At 40.8% G+C, this 11,756-nt stretch overlaps 1 protein-coding gene across 13 annotated transcripts in view; it reads right to left on the reverse strand.

Annotated features, from left to right (window-relative positions):
• Git2 (GIT ArfGAP 2) overlaps nt 1-11,756 on the reverse strand; it is a 56,600-nt gene that overhangs the window by 37,015 nt on the left and 7,829 nt on the right. For all 13 annotated transcript variants that reach the window (XM_029554031.1, XM_029554030.1, XM_008848997.3 and 10 more), the window contains 3 exons: nt 10,371-10,457; nt 10,125-10,255; nt 5,892-5,986 (listed from right to left, as the gene is read on the reverse strand). In XM_029554031.1, coding sequence (XP_029409891.1) covers nt 5,892-5,986; nt 10,125-10,255; nt 10,371-10,457 — 313 coding nt within the window. The remainder of the gene's footprint in view (nt 1-5,891; nt 5,987-10,124; nt 10,256-10,370; nt 10,458-11,756) is intronic.

Below are 11,756 nucleotides of genomic sequence, written 5' to 3' on the forward strand. Positions count from 1 at the left end.
CGAGAGTGCACCTGTGTTGTACAATGCCGCAGAGGTCAGAAGAGGGCTTCAGATTCCCCTGGAACTGGAGTTAAGGGCAGTTCGTAGCCGCCATGTGGGTGCTGGGACTCGAACCTGGGTCCTCTGGAAGAGCAGTCAGTGCTCTTAACCTCTAAGCCATCTCACCAGCCCCTCTTTGGGGTCTTTTTACCCTAACTGCCTAGCCAATTCCTACCTCCTATTCTTATCACACCATCCTCTGAAGAGGTTACCCAAATTGCTGATAGGGAATCAGGACGCAGACTGCTCTGGCTTCTTCCTTGCTGAACAGGGACGTAGGGTGAGGCAACTGAGGTATCCCTTTAGTGGGTCTATCTAAAAGACTCCTAGATTGTATAACTCTTATCTGTAGGGAGAAAAGAAAGTCCTTGACTGGTGAATAGAGGATGTGAAGAAGTAAAGGCAAGAGTAGTTAGCATTACAAGTTTTAGACAGAGAACCAGAAAAAAGTCAGAACAGGGCAAATTTCAAATGTTCATATCAGAGTCCATTGGGATTTCTTGATGAGAGCTTCCAAAAGCATCCCTCTATTGGGTTCCTCCTCATTTTTCTTTTGTCTGCCAAGGCTGCACTCCAGAATGATGGATTCAGGATCTGCTTTCAGGTATTTTGATAGCTGTTGAGACCTTTTATCTTTTCTAATGCAAGTATTTAATGTTATAAAATTTTCTTTAAGCACTGTATTAATTATAACCCACACTTTTTTTTTTTTTTTTTTTTTTTTTGGTCTTTTTGAGACAGGGTCTACCTGTAGCCCCAGCTGGTCTGGAACTCACTATGTAGACCAAGCTGGCCTATGACCCACCACCATACCTGGCATATCCCACAAATTTTGAGGTTGTATTTCCATTTTCATTTAGCTGAAAATACTTTTGATCCAGACATGGTAGTACACACTTGTAATTCCAGCACTTGGGTTGTTGAGGATAGCCCACAGAATTATTGTTTCAAAAACAAAACCAAAAACAAAAATCAACCAACCAAATATATAATATGTATATACTAATTTCCCTTGCCACTTTGGTTTAGACTAATGGGTTACTTAGAAATGTGTTGTTTCAATACTTATGCACTTGAGCATTTCCTAGTTTTATTGTTATACAGTTCTAGCTTAATTCCATCAAGGTCAGAGAATAAACTTCATAGGAGTTTGAATTCTTTTAGAGTTGCTAGGTTTGTTTCATCCAGAATAGAATTTATCTTGTTAAATATGAACTTAAAGCATGTATAACTTTGATGTTTTGGGGTAGATTATTCTGTAAATGTCAGGTCTATTTTTATTTTTTATTTCTGTTTTTTTGAGACAGGGTTTCCCTTTAGGCCCAGTTGGCCTGCAACTCGCTATGTACACTAGGCTGGCCTGAGAGCTAGGATTAAAAATATGTGCCACCACACCCAGCTAGATCTGCTTGTTTTTTAACTTTTCATTTCATTTTACACCCTTATTGATTTTCTTCCTAACAGTTCTGTTTCTTTCTAAAAGGAATGTGCAGAGTCTGCAGTGAGAACTATGGCTCTAACCCTTCCTTTTTTCAGTTCTGCTGCATTTATTTTGTGCATCTGTGGACATGGACATGTGCATGCCGAGGTGTGTGTGTGAAGTCACAGGACAACTGTGGAGTCAGTTCTCTTCTCCTAGAGCAAACTCAGACTGTCAGGTGCCTTTACCTGCCAAGCCATCTTACCAGCTCTCTTTCAGTTCTATTAATGTTTGGTTCATGTAATTTGAAGCTCTGTGGCTGGTTATGTACCCATTTAGATTTGTTCTGTCTTCTTGGTAAACTGACTCTTTTCATCACTGTTTTATGTCTCTATTTCTGATTAATTTTCTTGCTCTGAGTCTACTTTGACCCATTTACAGACCAGATTGGGTATGTTCAGGGTGGTATGGCCACAGATTTTGCCAGATACTGGTGTAGGTACTTTTAGCTTTCTTTTCTTTTTAAGTATTTTTAATTTTTGCGTATGAGTGTTTTGTGTGCATGTAAGTGCAGCTATGTGTACAACGCTTGTAGAGGCCAGAAGAGGGAGCCAGAGCCCCAAGCATTGGCATTAATAGACAGTTGTTAGTTGCCATGTGGGTGCTGGGAAACAAATGTGGGTCCTCTGCAAGAGCAGCCAGTGCTCTTAACTGCTGAGCCATCTCTTCAGCCCCCACTACTTTTAGCTTTCTTTTCCTCAGTGTATATGGACAATTTTTTTTACATCTTTGGTATTATACTGATCACTGTATTTGAAGCTGTTTTTTTTTTTTTCCTAAATTTTCTATTAGAATTATTTGTATGTGTGCCACAGGACAGGCAGTTCTCTTCTTCTACCATATGGGTTTTGGGGTTTGAACTCAGATTGTCAGGTTCAGCATCAAGCACCTTTACCCACTGAGCTATCTCTTGGTCCTAAAGCTGGTTTCTTATACACAGCATATAGTTCATTTTTGTTTTTTAAACTTTTCTAACAATTTCTGCTTTTAATTGTTAGTTTGGATCGTTAACATTTAATTCAATTATTGATGTCTGTATTTGTCTGTCACTTTATTATTTTTTGTTTGATCCCCAGTTTTTTTTTCTTTTTCTATTTCTTCTCTTCTTTTGAACATTTTCTTTTTATTTAGACAGTCTCACTATGTAGCTGTGGCTGGTTTGGAACTGCCTATGTAGACCAGGCTGCCAGGCAAGCCTTGAACTCACAGAGATCTGCCTGTCTCTGTGTGCTAGATTAAAGGTGTGCATCACCATGCCTAGATGAATGCTTTCAATAAAAATATCTTTGCGGAGGCTGGAGAGATGGCTCAGTGGTTAAGAGCACTGGTTGTTCTTGCAGAGGACCCAGGTTCAATTCCCAGCACCATGTGGCAGCTAACAACCATCTGTAACTCCAGTTCCAAAGGAATTCAATGCTCTCTTCTGACCTCAGTGGGCACTGCACAACACAGGTGCACTTATATACATGCAGATGATACACTCATACACAAAAAAATAAGAACAAATAAAATATTTTAAAAATGTGTCTTTTGGTTACTTGAGTATTGTTTAACATCTCCTGTCTCTGATTCCCCAGTGCTGGGATTACAGGCATGTGCTGTTACATCTGGTATAAAATGGGTACTGGATCAGAAGGTCTTCATGCTTGCATAACAAGCACTATACTCAGATAATCCCCTCACTGAGCTACATCACTACATAGTGATCCACTATTCATTTTTTCTGATACTTCTAGCTATCAATCCCATCAAGTGAATCTGAAATTTTTAGCTACTATAATTTTCAGTTCTAACATTCTTACTAGGTTTTTATGTGTCTGTGTGAAGAATTTTCAGTCTTAACTTTTTAAGAGTACAGTCTTACTGTATACTTTAAAATCTTTCTGACAATTTCAACATCTGTGTTACCTTAGGTCTAACATCTGGCTTTTTAAAATTTTATTTTATGTATATGCATGTATTGCCTGCATGTAGGTAAGTGCACCAGTGTCGTGCAATGCCCACAGAAGTCAGAAGAGACTGTGGGATCCCCTGGGACTGGAGTTATGGACAGTTGTTAGCTGCCATGTGGGTGCTGGGATTCAAATCTGGGTCTTCTGCAAGAGCAACCAGTGTTCTTAACCACTGAGCCATCTCTCCAGCCCCGTTTTTTTGTTTTTTTAAACATTTTTATTCATATATTGTGTGTCTGTGTGTTTGGGCACACACATTCCCTGGCATGCTTGTGGAGGTCAGAGGACAACCCCTGGGAGTCGATTCTCTCCTTCCATTATGTGGGTCCCAGGGATTGAACTCAGTGTCAGGCTTGGAGGCAAGTATCTTTGCCCACTGAGTCACATGTTGGCCCCAGGACTAGTATCTGTTGACTGCTTTCTCCTTGTAGCTCCATGAGATTTTCCCGGTTCTTCATATCTCAAATCACAGGATATCTAAAACTATGTTGTGAGACTCTGAATCTTCTTTAAAAATCCATGGACACTAGTAATATTTTTGTTTTAGCAGGTAACATAGCAGATTGGGTTCTACCTGCTGAGTGGCAAGAAAAAGCAAAAAAAAGAAAAGCAACCGGTTCCTGCATGTCAGTGGTCAGACATTCACTTATGTTACCACCACTGTTGCTGCTATTGTACCCACAGGCTTGCCCATCTTCTGAGATGACAAAGAACAGAAAAAGGAAGGGGAAAACCCTCAGACACCCAGGGGAATTCTCTTGTCTGTCCTGTGCATGTTTCATTTCTTGCTCATCAAATCAAAAAGAGAAAGCTTTTTTTTTTGCATTTGTATGTAGCTCCAGATCACAGGCTGCCACCGAACCCCTATCATATGAGAAATAAGATACTCACCACCAGCTGGATGATACTTTGTTACTCATTAGCTAGCATTTTCTTTTCAAAGACAGTCTGAGCATTTGGTCCTGGGTTTTTAGCTCCATTTGGCAGGAGGTAGAATGTGGCTTCTCCACCTTGTCCCCAAGTGGCTCTTAATTCTATTGCACAACCAGGGTGGAGAGGCACTGCATACATGTATGTGGACCCTGCATCAAGAGTTGGTAAATTCTAACCCCACAAGCTGGCTCTGCAGGTAAAGGCCTTGCCACCAAGCCTGACAACCTGAGTTTAAGCCCTAGAACATGTGCAGAAGAGAATGATGCCTGCAAAAGTTAACCCTTGACCTCTAGGCACACCTGGTAGTATGTATATCCAAGCCCACACACAAATAAAGTTTTTTTTAAATAAATGTTTTTTAAAAGCTGGCAAATCTCTTACATATAGGACTGAAGAGTAAAGGCTTTGTGGGTATTTGTTACAACTACTTGCTTTGTCAACTCTGCTGCTGCTCTCAGAAAGCAGTTCTACATAAGGCATCTGCAGGCATGGCTACCTTGCAGTAAAACTTTATTTAATACAACAGGTCACAGGCTGGATTGGGCTCAGACCACAGTCTGATGATTCCTGTTCCATATCACAAACAAGGCCTGTCAAAGACAAAGTTCACTCTGAAAGGAGCACTGTGAGAGAGAGAGAGAGACTGTTAAGACCCACTTTCAATTCTACCTCTACACTGGTGCTGCCATGTGAACTACCCTCTTTCCTTTATTACACACACACACACACACACAGACACACACACACACACAATAAATGTAAAAATTTAACAACTCCTAGCACTTGGGAAGGAGAGGTAGGAAGATCTCTGTGAGTTCAAGGCCAGCCAGGGCTATACAATAAGATCCTGACTGAAAAAAATTAAATAAGAAAAATAAAAAATAAAAGACGAAAATTCAGCAAGTAATTAATCCTTTTAAATAACAACCTTTTGGGGCTGGAGAGATGGCACAATAGTTAAGAGCACTGACTGCTCTTGCAGAGGACCAGGGTTCGAATCTCAGTACCCACATGGTGGCTAACAAGTTCCAGGGGCTCCAAGGCCCTCTTCTGACCTCTGTGGGCACTGCACAACATGGATACACATACATGCAGGCAATATATTCATACACATAAAATAAAAATAATAAATAAAATAAACAACAACCTTTTGAGGGAAGGAGAATCGGTTTTCTCCAGGGACTAGCTCCTTGAGCTAATCCCAAGTAGGCAGCTCTAAAAACAAGTACACATGAGCACCATTAAATGGACTCAATGCATTTATATATATATATATATAAACATTTTAAATATCAGGAGCTGAAAGGGGACAGGGAGGGATGGAAATAATGCAAATACAATACTCAGGTATGAAATTCTCAAACAAAGAAAACCCTTGTTGACAGTTTTCTTGAGGCTACAGTAAAGCAGAGGAAATCACAAAGAAACACTGTCCTGACTTGTTTTCTGGACTAGATATGTAGCAAAGTTGTTATCTTCTCACTTACCTGGTTTCCTGCCACAGAGATAAAAGGCCAGTCTGTCAGTTAGCTCGTACTGTATTTCTACAAGGCGTTCTGCCAGCTCATGGTGTCCTCCTTGCCTACCCAGAGAAAACAAAGTACCAGTGATATAGCTTACTATTCATGGGTTTTGGAGCTCGAGGAGTACAAAGCTGCCCCATGAGGCACCTGAGCAGTTCATCAAACATGATTTTTTTGGAACATTGTGTAAGGAAGACTGTCAAGACCCACTTTTAGTCCCATCTCTGTAAGCTGGTGCTTTCCTTTGATAATGTGTAACAGGACACTTAAGGAATTTAAAGACTTATGAGAGAAAAAGATTCACTCAGCTAATAAGGTGAGAAGATAAAATTAGTATGACTGATAGAAGAGGGTCTCAAAAGTCAACTGGAGTCTTTCCAAAAATATACAGCCTTAGGAATTCTGAAAAGGTAAGGGCAGGACAGGCCTATGCATCAACTTTTTGAAGGTCCTTTCCCCCGCATCATTCTGGTACAGCTAGTTGGCCTCTGGATGAGTCTAGAAATCAGAAACCACTGCAAAGGCTTCAAGTCAGGGAAGACAGACTGGCCTAATACAGAGCTCACACCTGTAGCACTACTACGTACCTTCAACATCTACACCTGAAAACGCTGTCTGCTTCTCTTTATTCATGAAAGAAATATTTAAGCTGCTTGGAATCCTTTTAGCACATAAACAATTATATTGAGAGACTGTGACATGCAAAGTACACAAGAGATTCCAACATAAAAGATAAAGTGTTTACTGTAGACTCTGGTCAACTTCAGAGATCAAACCAAGCTTCAAGCAGTTTCTCTTCCCACAAAGTTCTCTCCAACCTAACATATCTTTGAATTTAACATAGACATCTTTTCTCATTTATTAAAAATCTGTGAAATCACCAGGTGTGGTGGCACATGCCTTTAATCACAGCACCTGGGAGGCAGAGGCGGACGGATCTCTGTGAGTTCAAGGCCAGCCTGGTCTACATAGTGAGTTCCAGGATAAATGGTGCTACAGGGAGACCGTCTCAAAAAGACCAAAGGAAAAAAAAAATCGGTGAAATCATAAAGTATCCCACAATTGGTGGTGCACAGTAATCTTTCTGGCAAAGTTTTTTTTTTTTTTTTAAATGCTGGATGAAGTCTACATGCTAACATGCTGTCACAAATCTGGTGAAACACTGCATTCCTGTCCAACATTCCCACACCCCTGGCTGTCTTCAGTTCCACCACCTTTGAACACATCCTGTATATCCCTATATCCCCCCTTGACTCTGCCTTCCTCTTACCTGGGATGCTTTAATCCCTCTTTCATCTGCCTATATTCAACCCCTTCTTCAAAGATCAGCTAAAGAAATCACCTAATCATTCAGGCCACAATGAAAAAACCTTATATATGCTTTGTTTCCCTTGTGTTTGTGTGTGCATGCATGCATGATCAAATGTAAATGGGTGCACATGTGTGTGGGGGTGCATGTATCTGTGCTTGCTGATATAGCTAGTCTGGCTAGCTCAAGGATCCTCTGTCTCTGCCATACAAGACTGGAATTACAGGAGGGTTACCACATTCACTTGGCATTTTTGTGGATTCTGGGGACTCAAATTGTAATCCTTATGCTTGTACAGCAAGTGCTTTAATCACTGAGCCATCTCCCTAGCTCTCTTATATAAGCCTTAAAATTGTTTAAATTTGTTTGAGTGTTATTGTGGGCGGGTATGCCACAGCATGTGTGTGGAACTCAGAGGACAACTGGGAGTCAGTTCTCAGCTTCTATCTTGTTGAGACAGGTCTCTCTTGTTTCACTATAGCTGGCTCACAAACTTTATGAGTCTCCTGTCTCTGCCTCCCATCTTGCTGTAGGACTGCTGAGATTATAGATGTGCCACACTGCATCTCACTTTTCATGTATGTTCTGGGGATCAAACTTAGGTCATCAGAGTTGTGCAGCAAGCACTTTTGCCCACTGAGCTATCATATTGGCCATATGTGCATTTTAAGACCAACTGTCAGCAGGGCATAGTAACTCAAATCTGTAATCTCACCACAGGCAGGAAGATTACTAGATTGCGCTACAGAGTCAGACCCTGTCTCACACACAACACAACACAATACAACCCAACCCAACACAACACAACACAAGGGGCTGGAGAGATGGCTCAGCAGTTTAGAGCACTGGCTGCTCTTACAGAGGACCAGGTTCAATTCTTATCACCCTCGTGGCAACTCTAGTTCCAGGAGAATCTGATGTCCTCATGTGACTTCTGGGGCTATTGTATGACATGGGTGCACTTACATACATGTAGGGAATACACTCATAATTTTTTTTTTTTTTTTTTTGGTGTTTTTGAGACATGGTCTCCCTGTAGCCCCAGCTATCCTGGATTCACTATGGAGACCAGGCTGGCCTCGAACTCATAGAACTCCACATGCCTCTGCCTCCTGAGTGCTGGGATTAAAGGTGTGCGCCACCACACCCGGCTAACATTCATAAAATTTAAAAAAGCAAAACAAGACTACCCATTTTGTCAACAATTCACATATTATCTTGCCTCAGTTCTTTCATGCATTTATGAATCATCGGAGTAAATTCTAGGACAGAGTGTTGTCATTTCTCCCATTTTATTCTCTGTGAAGCAGAACATGATGCTTCACAGTTAATACATTTGTTAAAAAGAAGGAAAGATGATCAATTTTCTGTCATTTAAACCCATAGGTTTAAATAGAGTTATTAAATCTTGTAGAGTTACTTAATATTCCAGCATTTCAAAATTTAGCAGGCCATGGTAGTACGTACCTGTAGCCCCAGTTACCAAGGAAACCACAGTAGGAACCTTTTCTGAGGCTAGAAGTTCGAGATCTGCCAGAGCAGCATAGTTAAGACTCCATCTCAAAACAAAACAAAACTGCATTTGGAAAAATTTAAAGATTTATAGATGACCCAGATGTCCCCTATCTAAAACATTTTACTATACTTGTTAATCATGTATGTATTAACAGACTTGGAGAGCATTAAAAAACTGAAGAGTGAGTTATGTATATTTTCCCCTACTGCCAGGGATTAAATCGAGGCCCTTGTGCATATAGAGTACTCTACCATCAAGCTACATATCTAGCCCTCTGTGGATCTTTTGTTTTTAGTGTTTGTATGTATGGTGTATGACTATATATGTATTTGTATGTGTACACAACTATATGGGGAAGCGTATCCTCATGTGTGCACCTGTGAAGGCCAGAAGGTGATATTGGTCTTTCTTTTGCTCAATAGCTCTTCACCTTATTTTGGGGGTAGGGTCTCTTCAACGAACCTAGAGTTTGCTGTTTTGGCTAGTTCTGCCTGGTCAGCCAGTTCTGGGATCTGCCTGTCTCTGCCCTCCTGTGCTGGATTACAGATGCTCAAGGCCCTATCCAGCTTTTTATGTGGGTACTGAAGCACTTCTTTAGACTGTCTTTTTTTTTTTTTTCACAGGGTCACACTATGTAGCTCAGATGGTCTGGAGTTCACAGAGATCTGCCTGCCCCTGTCTCCTAAATGCTGGGATTTGTGTATCATCACATGCTTGGCCCTCTCTATAATTCTTTTTTTTTTTTTTTCTTTTTCTTTTTTTCTGTTTTTTTGAGACAGAGTTTTCCTGTAGCCCCAGCTGGCCTGGAACATGCTTTGTACACCAGGCTGGCCTCATTTCAGAGATCTACCTGCCTCTGTCTCCTGAGTGCTGGAATTTAAAGGGGTGTGTCACCATGCCTAGCATGTAATTATTTTTTTGATTTATTTTTATTTTATGTGCATGAGTGTTTAGCCTGCAAATATAAGTGCATTATAAGCATGCAATGTCCACAGAGGCCAGAAGAGGATGTCAGATTCTCTGGAACTGGAGTTACACACAGCTGTTAGCTACTATATGGGTGCTGGATGCTCTTAACTGCTGAGCCATCTCTCCAGCCCCCATCTCTGTAATTCTTGATACCAGATTTGTATTCTGACCATGGCTCAAATATCACTGTTATAAAGAATCAGGTAACAGATTGGAAGTTAAGCACACCAGTCTATGAATCCCTGATTTTGCCTGGTTGAGCTGACACGCATTTGAAATGTCTTCACCTACAAAATAATAGAATATAAATTCTTAAAGGGGCTAAACATTAATCATACATAATTCAGTCACTTAGCAATGAGTCATCCCCATGCATAAAAGTGGAAGAATTTCAATCTCTCACCTTGCATAATCAACGGGAGTTTTCCCACTAGAATCTTGTGTGCCTGGGTCAGCTCCATATACTGCCAATAACTCTGCCTGTAAAATCTGTCCTGCTTTGGAGGCAACATGGAGTGGAGTGCTTCCTTTTTCCTAAAAATCATTAATAAAAAGTAGACAAAGAAGAAAAAGCAAAGTTAGTGAACCAAGCCTATTCAAATACAATTCACTTTCAATTTAGTATCTGAATCAATGTATGTTTTCATACAGGATGAAAGAAGTTGGCTTGGGCTCCTAAAGATAACAGTCTCAGGCAGGTCTCAAGATTCCCTGTTCTCACACTTGAATGGAGTTGCTGAAAAACACACAAACAAACAAAAAAGAGTATTTATAAAAAGTGTTAGGAAGAAGCACTAGGGCAGCTGACAACCTACTCCATCTACATATTAGTAGATGATTAGTAGGTATTAGTAATGCATCATCATTATTTGGTTCAGTAAGGTCGGTGGGACAGTCTCTTCTTTGCTGTTCACAACGACTGATGTGCTGTAGATGGGTCTGGCACATTTTACTTACAAGGAACTAGGGCTGTGAAGGCCAATCTGCCCAAAGGCAGGACTTATCCAGTATGTGGTACCACCAGAACCTGAGTGAAAAGCAATACAAAGAGGTGGCTCTGTAATTTGATAGGCCTGAATTTTAAGCCCCATTCTCCAAGCTGTGTGACCTGAGAAAAATCCTTTAAGCAACTGAACCTTGGTTCCCTCGTATCTAAAATGGTATCACAGTGCTATCTACCCACAGGATTAGTCTAAGGATTCAATGACATGCAGGAAATACTCTAAGAATTCAGAAATTGTTATAAAATAATTATTAGCTATTGCTAATAACTAAACCCAGGGCCTTAAACTGTCTACTGTGTAAGTTATCAAACTGTCTTATACCATCCGCTGTCAACTCTGCACTGTTCCTTGCCTATCCAGAAGATGCTTCATGAGGTCTCTGTGGATGGGAAATAGGCCTGTGGTACACCAAATTTTGTATTATCACAGACAAGTTTTTAAACACTCAGAAAATGAGCTGCTTTTCTTCAAGCCTAATCTAGAATTGTCCAAAACACAACAATTTACATCATAGGAATAGAGAAACCTACTCTAATATTTTTTTTCCAAGATTTAGGTTTTTTTTTGTTTGTTTGTTTTTTTGGTCTTTTTGAGACAGGGTCTCCCTGTAGCCCCAGCTGTCCTGGAACTCACTATGTAGACCAGGCTGGCCTTGAACTCACAGAAATCAACCTGCCTCTACCTCCCGAGTACTGGGATTAAAGGCGTGTGCCACCACACCCGGCTGATTTAGTTTATTTTTAATTATCTATGTGTGTCTGTGTGTCAGTATGTGTATGTGTGTGCAGCTGCCCTCAGAGGCTAGAAGAAGGTGTTGGGTCCCCTAGAGCTGGCATTACAGGCAGTTGTGAGCAACCCAAATGGGTGTTAGGAACCAAACCTGGATCCTCTGCAAGTGCAGTAAGTGCTCTAAACCACTGAGGTACCTCTTCAGCCCTGTCATTTTCAAAGTTTGGTTAAAGAAAAGAGAAAATCAGCTAGGCGTGATGGTGCACACCTGTAGTCCCAGCACTTGGGAGGCAGAGGCAGGC

Source organism: Nannospalax galili, unplaced genomic scaffold (genome assembly GCF_000622305.1).
Source record: "Nannospalax galili isolate Female #2095 unplaced genomic scaffold, S.galili_v1.0 scaffold103, whole genome shotgun sequence".
Lineage (NCBI taxonomy): Eukaryota > Metazoa > Chordata > Mammalia > Rodentia > Spalacidae > Nannospalax > Nannospalax galili.